General features: G+C 43.7%; 1 protein-coding gene across 2 annotated transcripts in view; it reads right to left on the reverse strand.

Annotated features, from left to right (window-relative positions):
• Positions 1-12,119, reverse strand: part of MEGF6 (multiple EGF like domains 6) — a 278,469-nt gene that overhangs the window by 230,148 nt on the left and 36,202 nt on the right. For both annotated transcript variants that reach the window (XM_075906530.1, XM_075906529.1), the window contains exon 4: positions 331-435. In XM_075906530.1, coding sequence (XP_075762645.1) covers positions 331-435 — 105 coding nt within the window. The remainder of the gene's footprint in view (positions 1-330; positions 436-12,119) is intronic.

Below are 12,119 nucleotides of genomic sequence, written 5' to 3' on the forward strand. Positions count from 1 at the left end.
AGCTTCCTTCTCAGACTCCAGCCAACCACTGCTACTGGGGGTGGCCAGGAATAAAGGCCACTGTACATTACGCAGCGCTTGGGCTGTATTCACAGCAAGGCATGACCGGCATTTCCTTCCCAAATATCCCATTCCCAAAACATCACACGCAGGAGCCAGAGTAAGCGTTGAGCAAATTAATGGCACTCTGCAGATAAAACCGCAGCTTGCAAAAGATAAAAAGGATACTGGGGCAGGAACAAAACATCAGGGGAAACATCTGTCATTGCTTGTGCCCCTGGCTTTCAATTCAGAGTAAGGCTGAAGGTAAGGGGCTGGCAGGTTACTTACCATACTGACAGCGGGGTCCTTGGAACCCAAAGGGACAGTGACAGAGCTGAGAAGATCCTTCCATGCAGTGTCCTCCATTGAAACACACGCCGTAATTGCAGACAGCTGAAAGGGGAGGGAAACACCGTAAGATCATAATTGCACAGCCATCCAAATAACTGAAAGGCCCGTTCATCCCCACAGCTCCCCAAAGCGGTTTGGCAATCTTCAGTAGATACCCAACCAATGTACAACCCACGCACCCCCTCCGGATTAAAGAAGAGCCGTAGTTTAATATCACACAGAGCACGGCCCCAGCAATTGAGGACAGGAGGTGAAGCGTATCGTACCTCATGGCAGCGTATGTATTTGAAGCGTTTACCCAAATTGATATGTGTGTGAGGTTTTAAACTCCAGCCTTCCAAAGCTTCATGAAGGGATCTAGGGGTCACTGTGGACCACAAGTTGAATATGAGTCAACAGTGTGATGCTGTTGCAAAAAAAGCAAATATGATTCTAGGTTGTATCAACAGGTGTGTTGTAAGCAAAACTCGTGAAGTCATTCTGCCGCTCTACTCTGCACTAGTTAGGCCTCAGCTGGAGTACTGTGTCCAGTTCTGGGCGCCACATTTCAAGAAAGATGTGGAGAAATTGGAAAGGGTGCAGAGAAGAGCGACAAGAATGATTAAAGGTTTAGAGAACATGACCTATGAAGCCAGGCTTCATGAACTGGGCTTGTTTAGTTTGGAAAAAAGAAGATTAAGGGGGGACATGATAGCAGTTTTCAAATAGCTAAGAGGGTGTCACAAGGAGGAAGGAGAAAATTTGTTCCTCTTGGTTTCTGAGGACAGGACAAGGAGTAATGGGCTTAAAGTGCAGCAGGGGAGGTTTAGATTGGACATTAGGAAAAAATTCATAACTGTCAGGGTGGTCAAATATTGGAATAAATTGCCAAGGGAGGTGGTGGAATCTCCCTCTCTGGAGATATTTAAGAACAGGTTAGATAGACATCTGTCAGGGACGGTGTAGACGGAGCTTGGTCCTGCCTTGAGGGTGGGGGGCTGGACTCGATGACCTCTTGAGGTCCCTTCCAGTCCTATGATTCTATGATTCTATGATTCTGCAAAAACTCGCGGCGCGTCCACACCTCACACGTGTTTTTGCACAAGAGAATCGAAAGGCGTGTGTGGATGTGGAAGAGGGTTTTTTTGCGCAAAAAGAGGAAAGAGGAAAAAGCACAGGTGCCCTGGTGGCCATTCTGTGCATACCAACCAGTGCTTACTTTCAAGAGAGCGTCCTTGCAGTCTGGACGCTCTCTTCCACAAAAGCCCATCGCTTTTTCTATGCGCTTTTGCAGTGTGGATGCGCTCTTGTGAAAGAAGTTTTTGCGGAAGATCTCTTCCAACAAAAGCTTCTTGCACAAAAAGCCTGCAGTCTAGATGTAGCCTTATAGTCCTGGGTTCTTTCTGTGCTGCTCCTGCATCACTAATGGTTGACATCACTAATGCCAAAATCAGCAACCAGTAACTGCATGCCTTACCCTGCCCCCAGGGGCTGTGGTGGGGAAAACAGAAAACCTTACACTTGTCACTTTGCCATTAAAAAGCCTTTTGTTTCCCAGCAATGTGATGGCTGCCCACAGAGAGAGAAACAAGCCCTTTGGCTCATCTCTCAAGTGTCGTTGGTGCATATCGGCTTTTATGGGGCATTAAACTCCAGCGGAGAAAGCACGTGGCTTAGAATCAGAAACGGTTTACTCATGGTACTGTTGTTGGAACTGTCATCGGACAAGTTGCTTCACCTCTCAGAATTTTAGTTTTTCTGGTCACGTTTACACTAGACCCGGCAGCTCGGATCATGGTATGGCTTACTTGAAGCCAAGTCCGATGGTGTCCCCACAGTGGGAGGCTACCGGAGCAAACGGTCCTGTCGGCTTCCCTTCCTTCTCATGAAAGGAGTACCACCAGATGCCAGTGAGGGCACCCTCTGAGTTTGATTTAGCAAGCCTTAACTAGACTTGCTAAATCGAACCCCAGAAGATCGATCACAGCAGCGGCGCTCTTCCTTTTAGTGCAGACAAGGCCTCTGTTGGCAAATTGAGAACAATAATCCTGACCTGTAAAATGCTTTGAGATACTTAGATGACAGATAGGAAAGGGCAAAGTATTATTATTTAGATGCAGCTGATAAGGGCCAAATTCTGAGAGAGCCTGAGCATCCAGAATGTGCAGATCCTCAGCACCTCTCCAGACGCAGCTGTCCATGAACTAAGGGAGTTCTGCCGAGCAAACATACGGAAAGGAACATATCCTGTGGCATAATCCCATAAACAACATTTTGTTACCAACAGGGCCATTAAAATCAGCTTGATCTGAAACATGTTTTGCTCCAAGTTGTAGCTCATCCAATGTAATTACAGTCAAAGAGTGAGAATCCAAAGGGGCATTTTTATGAAGGCCCAGGGTTTATAAAAGCCAGTTGTTCCCTTGGACAAGGTCCATCTGCACTGTAACAGAAACCATCGCATTGAACTCCCAGCCGATGACAGCAAGTAGCTCTCTCTATCTTCTGTAAACTTCCTGAATTCTGTGCATAACAGCAGGGCTGCAGATTTCTGACATCAAAATGGCTTGAGGGCATTCCACTGCGGAGCGTGAGGTCAAATGAATGAGATGTGCATAGCCCTCCACAAGTCCTGCTGTTCTGCATCTCCTCCCAAGCAGAGATGGCAGCACATGGCCCTTATTCATGGCAGGCGGCACCTTCACTATTAAAAACTCAGCATCCAAGCCAAAGCCCCAGCGCGGGTATGAATACTCCTGAAATGCCCCGTGCCGTTTCAGTGGGATACCAATTTCTTCTTCACTTCCTCTTCTAAACACTTCCATAGCCTTGCACAGCCATACGTTCACCCACCGCCCATGCCTGGGAAAAGCTTAGCATGGACTGAGCCAGACATTGATGCTGTCAGGGAGATACCCCCCAAACTCCCACCCCATTCCCTGGACAGGGCTGGCCTGCTAACCCCCCGTCAGCAGCTGTCACCTCAACAGGGCGACCGAAGCAAGGACGCTGCACAAATTTGCCCCCCATCCAGAATTTTGTTGGTGCCACTCCTTGCTCATTCAGTTTTGGATGCTTCTCCAAATATCCCCACACATCTGCTCCCTTTGTGCCTTCAATAGCAAATTCTTTGCTTTCTGATTCAGTGATGAACTCACTGTGCGCACCTCTAAAATGTGCCCTCTGACTGCTGGTCCGGTTCCACATGTCAGAGCAAAGTGCTCTCCTGGCTCCATCATGCTCCATCATGCTGATTTGCTGACACACGTGCGGCTCGGCGCAGCGAGAGGCAACATGTGTTCCTGTCTGACATGTGTACCGTGAAATCTTCAGAGAGATGGTCTCATTGATTAACCAGGTGCTGGACTGCAGCACATGGGGAAACTAACACAGTAAGTAACCTCACAGGTAGTTGCTCAGGAAACTACTCTACCATGGAGACTTAAACAGACAAGATTTGGGGCTTATAAGAGGTAAAATGTTAATCGCCACAGTCCAGAATTTTCAAGGTCTCAAATCCTGCATTGCATGTAAAATCTTTTTTAAATAACTAAAAATGGAGAGATTTTGAAAGTCAGCCCTAGTTTGAATAAGACCTCACTGCCCCTAAAATCCTCTAGGTCACACACAGTCTCGACATCTGCTTGAACTAGATGAACTCTTCATTACAATTTGTTCAACAAAACATTAGCAATGTTTTCCCTCCATGAATTATCTGCACACAGCCAGATGTGGGTGAGAGGTTGACGTTTTCTAACAGAGAAGTATGATTACTTACAGATTACTCACAAAGAATACTCTGAGATATTGCTTTGGATATTCGTTATTCCAACAAACGTAGAGATGTAACATACATCTAACAACACCGATAGGTGTCTGTACTACAGAACTGTTTGTGTAGCCATTGTGAAAGCTCTTTGTGATTTGGGAGAGCAGACACAATACCAAACTTTTTAAGCGACCAATCATACAGAACAAATAGTGACTATTAAGCAATGGGCCCAGCAAACGGTTCATGAGCAATCCACAAGCAGAAAGACATTCACTTCATCTTTTTGGCTGAACATTTTAAACAAATGTTCATACAAACTTGCTGATAATTCATGAACAGAAAATATTTCTAGCTTTGGTGAATAGTTTGTTATGAGGAGTATGTGTTTATTTTACTACAACGATGCTACAGCTTCCTTGTTAGCAGAGTCTGGTAAAAAGAAGTCCCCATTCATATGATGAAGATACGGGTGTTTTGATGATGATTTGATTCATCCACAGCACTAATTATGAACAATTATATATAATAAGGATGTGAATGGTTAACCAATGGGGACGGCAGCAACTGGTTGCCTAATTAAACAGAATTTTACATCCCTAACATACAAGTGTATAAGCTCTTTAATGCAATGCAATGTGCTGTATTTATGACTTTCTGATTAGTTCTTTGTACAATTCTCCTATCAACCAACCCTTTCCTAAAGCTGAGTTAAATTGTATCCACAGCTGCTTTCCCTTGCAATTCTTTGCTGCTTTCCCTCCAACAAAATGCCATTAGATTTGTTAGGTGTGATTTCCCTTTCAAGAACCCAGCCTAATGAAATGCGAGCATTCCAGGTGCTCCGTCAGCCTGTGTCTGACCAGCACACCCAGTATGGTTTCCAGGCAGACTCTTGGTCTTTTTCTGCACATTTTGACAATGTATTGAGTGGTTACAACGAGTCTGGAAAGGAGGGAATGTATCTCCCCTTTTTCCTGTCTGGCGCTGAAGCTTTCTTCTGCTTAGTCTTCATATGGTCTCATTTTCTGATCCCATCTTCCAGTATAATGTGAATTTCCTTTTGCATTTCTTCTTATTATTGGGAACGTATGTCCACTTCTGGAATCTGTCCCCCATATGCCTTGTTGAATGAATCCATATGCAAGTGTCATTTTTGGTTTTTTTAACATAAACAACAGCTCTTTCCTCTACCAGTGAATTACCTTGGTTATTTACTCTAGATCTAGAATGAGAAACTAGCCCTGCCCTGGAGGGAACATTGCCATGGACCACTTACTCCCTGGCTCTTTCTTTTGAAAGTGTCAACAAACAAGAAGTGGGGATCACCTATCTGTTTGCAATCAAGTGGACACTTAAATATTTGGCAACTGGATTGATGCTACCAGTTCACATAGGTCAGACATTAGATGGCAAGAACTTTCAGTACCAATTAGGGAATCGTTTACTTCAGAGACTCAGGCTAAGTCTACATTGGGAGAGAAATTTAACTTAAGATACGCAACACCAGCAATGAGAATTGCGTAGCTGGAGTTGACACACCTTAAACTGATTTTCTGGGGCGGCCCCACAGTGGGAGGTCGATGGGAGAAACTCTTCTGTCTTCTTCCCTTACTGCTCTTGATGCTGAGGAGTCTTGGAGTTGACAGGGGTGCCTTCAGTATTCGATTTAGTGGGTCCTTACTTAGACCCGCTAAATCAAACCCCAGAAGATCAATCTGGAGTGTTGATCTTTCAGTAAATATAAACAATGCCAGAGAGCTGAAAAGCTGCATTTCTTATTCCCAATCCTTGGAGCTACCTAGTTTCCGGGTGGAACGTGTTGTTGCAAAATAACTGGTTAACAAATCAAGAAAATTATACTCCAAAACATCAAACTGTCCCAGAGTGGCAGGGGTGAAAGACCAAATTACATCAGAGCAGATGGACTTCTGCATCTTGCAGGAGGAAAGCTGCTGTATAATTACTAATTAACCTTCTCTTTCAAGGCTCAGGCTATTCTGTCCCTGAACCAGAGATTAAAAATGCAATTAAGTCTCTTTCCCAACTTCTTCTTTTGGAATGCCAAAGGAACCCTGTTCCCAACTTGCTGCTTTCCACCAATGAGCCCAGTGTGGTTAATTCTCATTGTAAATTCTTTGCTCAAAATAATGCATAAAGAGCAGAGCTAGTGTTGCTATTTATTGAAAAAATACTGAGTGTTTAGAGAAATGCAGATTCTCCTAGCTGCTTTTCTGGGGTAGGGGAGGTGATAGATAAACATGGCATCAGAGCTACCATCTACTTGCTTATGGGTTAGTTAGACAGAGTCAACATTCAATGAAGATTTGGTACAGTCTCGATTTTGTACTGTCTCTATGGCTGTACTAAACTGTGGAGCTTACTCCCCACAGTTGGGCAAATGAGCCAGAACTATTGCCTGTATAAGACAAAATAACACTAATAGTCTTAACTATTTCATAACTAGCATTGACCAAAATTTTGAGTTATAAAAAAACATATCAGTAGAAACTACTTTCTACTGGATGGTCAGAACATCACCATTCTAGCAGATGAGAAAACAACATTGAGCATAAACAAGTAATAAAACTGAGCACTCAAGTTTCATTGTTCTAGCCAAGTGAAATGCAAAAATGTACACAGATGGTGAGCATTCAGTTAAGGTATTGAAATCCTTCCTTTTTCATAATATAACTTATTGTTAACCAAAGTTAGGGGAAACATTTTTAAATATGAACAGTTCTTTTCCCATTAAATGTATGTTTCCTAGGATTTATCTAAGCACAGTGTAATTAGTTAATACCTCCCACTTGGATAATATTAATCCAATGTAAGCAGAATTGTGTAAAAATAAGAATACACTGACAGTTCCTTCCCTCCTTCCTTCCTTTCCTACAATAAAATTGTCTATCTGTGGGGTCTTACAATGCTGTGAGTCACCGTAATAATAATTTCTTACTTAGACTAAACAAATTCTGTAACAAAGTCCAAAACTAAGCTTTATAGCTGGAGCTCTGCACGGATACAAAATCTGCAGACGCATCTGTATCCACAAAAAATGAGTTGCAGATATTTGCAAATTTGTGGGGGTTTAGATCTGCAATTTGTATCCACATCCATATCCGCAAAAGTGACCCGTGGAGATATGCATCCACATAAAGCAGATGTGCGCAGATTTGCAGGGCACTATTTACAACGGAAGTCAATGCTAATGCATTTCACAAGGGCAATCAGGACTCAGATAATTATTAACATTGGGCAGGTGGGGGAGACAAAGTGTACACGATGTCTAGATGAGCATAAGACTTTGCAGCTCTGTGCATTTGAAATGAACCTTTACATAGGGCCTGATCCAACAGTGCTCACTCAGTCTGACTCCAATGGGACTTTTGCTTGAGTATGGAGTGCGTCTGGGCCCAGACTGGTGCAAAAGTGGGAGTGTGAAATGATGGATTACAGCTTATGCATTTCGGAGAGGAATGTACTGCTACTGCCAATTCTGTTGTGATCATCCATTTTAGGGGCCCTCCTGTCCCATTGATCCAATTTATGAGTCCAGAGACCATAATTATTCAAGTAGCTGAAATTACAAGAGACGGGGCTGGTGATCCAAAAAGTATTAGCTCAGAAACGTACATTTATTAGAACTAGCAGAGAAAGCAAGTGACCCTTACAAATATTAACAGTTCAATGAAAGCCAAACGCAGCTTAGATGGGGGGCTTGGTTTAGATTGTCCTGAACTCTTACGACTAACATAGGCTGCCATCCTGACTAATCACTAGGGTTGCCAGATGGTTTAACCAAAAATACCGAACACACCCCGCCCCCCCCCAAAAAAAAACACCAGTGGGGGAAAAAAAGGGAGAAGACCAAAGTTGTTGAGGGAAAAAAAAAGAGACCGCGAAAGTTATTAAGCAAAAAATAAATAAATAAATAAAACAAAACAGCATTGATATCGCATGGCCCCTTTAAGTGCGAAAGGAGAGAGGTTGAGCACTAAGACCCAGGGAAGGCATTGCTTCCCCTTTGCTTCAGGTCTTTTTTGCCGGCGGCCATCTTGTTTTCATGATCGAGCCTCCCTCCCCAGGTAAGCAGAGGGGCGGGGACTGGAGGCCAGGGGAGGGCAGGGGTTGGGCCCAGTTGCCGAGTGTGTCTTAGGGTTGCCAGGTGTCTGGTATTTTCGCCTTCTGGCAGGTGGCCATTCTGTGCATACCAATCATTGCTTACCTTCAAGAGAGCGTCCATGCAGTCTGGATGCTGTCTTTCGCAAAAGCGCATCGCTTTTTTGATGAGCTTTTGAGGTGTGGACGCAGTCTTGTGCAAGAAGTTTTTGCGGAAGATCTCTTCTGACAAAAGCTTCTTGCGCAAGAAGCCTGCAGTCTAGACGTAGCCCTTGTCTCTCTAGGTTTGACTTTCTAACTTGGTGATGATTTATCCACCTGATTTTATTTTATTCTATCGAATATCTTGATTGTTCCTTAAGTCCAGCAATGAGCCCAGTGATACCAGGGTCCTACTGAAGAAAGCAACATCTGATGCTTTTTCGAGACTTTATTGTTGGCTTTTGTTATCAAGCTGGTGTTTGAGTATATAATTTAACACCCATCCTGCCCACTCATGGGAGCACTCCTTCTGCTTCACAGCTTGGGACCGATGTTTTCTTAGGAGGAAATTAAATACACCATGAATTGTGGAGAACACAAGGTTTCTTGGTTTTCGTTTTGTCTAGCACTAGTCTGGCTCTCAGCAGGGCTACACATAACCATAGAAAAAATACCTGAACTTACCATGAGCAACACCAAGAGTGCAAAAAGTCCAACTGTGATGAGGCTTTAATTAGTTTCAACATTTCATCCTTGAGGCTCTTGCTCCACTGGGAATTACTGATATTGCCAAATGTTTTTCTCTGTTAATCACCATAGTTTAATTTCCATTTTTAAATTTGTTATCGCAGCTTATCTCTCTTCCAAACATACAAACTTCCGTATCCTGGACTCAGATTACAAGGAAACTTTACGTTTTTCATTTGCTAGCATGTAGCACCTTATTTCATGAAGAAATGGTTGAGGAAAACTTCAAGGCTTACTGACGATCTCATGTAAGATTTTCAGTGCTTTTGTGGAAATACTATGCTGCTCCCGTTCGGGCAAAAGTCTTTTTCCGAAAAACTATTGAGCAAAAGGGCCAGTATAGACAGCAGAGATTTGTTTTCTGCAAAAAAGCCCCGATCGCGAAAATGGCGATCGGGGCTTTTTTGCGGAAAAGTGCGTCTAGATTGGCCACGGATGCTTTTCCGCAAAAAGTGCTTTCGCAGAAAAGCGTCCTGCCAATCTAGACGTGCTTTTCTGAAAATGCTTTTAACGGAAAACTTTTCCGTTAAAAGCATTTCCGGAAAATCATGCTAGTGTAGACGTAGCCCAATTGTGAATCTATTTAAAATACAGACTGTCCAGCTCCATCTCATTGCCTCTGGGAAATTACATATGGACTGGACATTTCTTGTGTGTTTATGGCCACTCCTAGTAAAGTCTTTGTGATTCTCCACACTAAATTAATACTGAGACAACAGACATTACATAGCTGCAGTCGGCTTACCTTAAGCCGAGCTTGAAGGCATCCCCACAGCAGGAGTTCGATGGAAGGAAATACTCCTGTCAGTTTCCCTAACTTCTCGCAAAAGGAGGAATACTGTATGCCACTGAGAATGCTCTCTGACTTTGATTTAGCAAGTTTTAACTAGACTCACTAAATCAAATGCCAGAAGATCAATCACAGCAGCAGCAATGATCTTCCTTTTAATGTAGACAAGGCCTGATTGTCTTCAGGTATTTAACTATATCTGTCAGGATCTGAAGGGACGAGGGTGACCCCTGTTGGCATGATGTTCCGGGCTCAGCCCAGGGCACTAGCATAATGGAAGAACTCCGCAACGGACAAGCACTAAAACCAACTCAAAGCCCAGGACTGAGTTGGTGCACTGTCCCTCTTCGTGGTCAGTGACCAGGCATGTAAAAGCAGATGGTTAAAATACAGGCAAATATCCCAATCCCTCCTATCCCCATCCCTCTCACCCAGCACTCCTCTAGTTAGGAACCTCTCAAGTTTCTATCTGGCTTCAAGAATTCTGGTGAGCAATTCCTGGGAGGTTGTATTCTTCGCACAGTCACTCCCAAGACTCAAATTACTTCAGGTTGCACCTCTCTAGTCTGACACTCTCTGGTTCGGCAACATCCATATCCCAACGTGATGGTAGTTAGCTGGATGTCCACTTATCATGGGTCTGGCCAAGTTTGCCGTGATCCCATAAAGTTTATTTACAGTTACCAGCCCTGGCTCTCAGTGTTCTGTGCTGTTAATTAGCTCTAATTTACCCCAAATGTCTGCTAAGAGCCCAGCAAGCAGTGGAAGTGTTGGTAATGCTGCTAGACAATATTGACCTCTTGTGGTTCAGCAAATTCTCTGGTTCGGCAACGACCAGGTCTTGAGGGTGCCGGACGAGAGAGGTTCAAGCTGTAGAATAAATCAAAGCAGTGTTCCGAGTATGTATTACTCCTTCCAGGCAACGTAGCAATATCCAGTCTGGTACACTCCCCTTCCTGTTACCCAAACTAACAATATTCAGTTTAAATAGCAGAGCTACTGGACTTATAGTTCCCATCCATTTGTGGCATATTATTATAGTAACAGGGACAGCCCAAAACATCTCCATAATATTTACAGATATTTGTATAATTGCATATAGAAAAACAAAAGTATTTGCTCATGGAAAAATGTGCAGTGAAGATCATGAATACTTGTTTCACACATACCAGTCAGAAGCTTTGCACACACAAACGGATGTAAACATTATCAATGCCATTTCAGAAACCCTTTGAAAATTTGCCTTTAAAGCCACACTCATCTGAAGATCCATTGTATACCAGCAGGACAAAGGAAACCAAACCCACACAGGTACCCACAAGCCAGGTGTGGGAACAATACCTCTTCTCTAGCTCACAGCACTGATAATACTTGTACTGATTGGAATGTTACCTGCATGGCAGCAAGATGGCATGTGATCAGAGAGGGGTATTTGTGTGGGCACGACAGGTCATCTTCCTTTCTCCTCATTGCTCCTCCCAACTCCTGTGCCCATTCTAGACACACAGTGACTCTAACACAATGTGGCCTTTGTCTCATGAACGTGTGCCACTGCTTTCCCCCGAAACATACAAAATACAACATTCAGAATGTTGAAAAGATTCTTAAATGGCACAGAGACTCGCTGAAAAATGTTGCTTCTTGAAGTTGGGCTGGAGAGAGATAAATCTAGCCTGGGATAGGGCCTAATGCCGGAGAGAAGTGTCATTATGCCACCTGGAGCAACACGAAAAGAACCTGTCCCCTGGCATTGACAAAGCGCATCTAGGTCAAGAGATGGGGATGTGCCTTCAGAATCTGGGGATTCACCTGGCTCCAAGGAGCAGCTCACAGAGCCTTTGAACTTATTGGCAAGAGGATAACTAGCAGATCTGACATAGGAGCTTTGGAGGATCAATCAGTGGTGTGAAGGAGATCAAAGCATTTCTTGTGAGCGCCTGCAACCAAAGAGTAAAGGGACAGAACAAAACCTCCAGCCTGTGGTGAAGACATATTGCTACCACAGAAAAGTAGTGAGAGGGGGAAGGGAGAGAGAGGGCCCATGTCAGATAAGAACCTGAATGGAGTACATGGAATCTACATACTGAAACTCTGCATCCAGGCTGCAAATGTTAAATGCAAGGAAAGTAGGGGAGGAGGGAGACAAGCACTCTATTTTTTTTCTGCAGCTTGACACAAAAATCAAGGAATCTAAGGAACAAAGCCAATATTTTCACTTATGTCCTTAAGAAGCAATGTACCAAGAACAGAAATAATGTTAATTAACAAGGTGACTGATATACAGCAGCTGAGGCCTTGTCTCCACTTACTGGGAGATCAAGGCTTCAGAGATCAATT

This window comes from Pelodiscus sinensis, chromosome 23, assembly GCF_049634645.1.
Source record: "Pelodiscus sinensis isolate JC-2024 chromosome 23, ASM4963464v1, whole genome shotgun sequence".
Taxonomy (NCBI): domain Eukaryota; kingdom Metazoa; phylum Chordata; order Testudines; family Trionychidae; genus Pelodiscus; species Pelodiscus sinensis.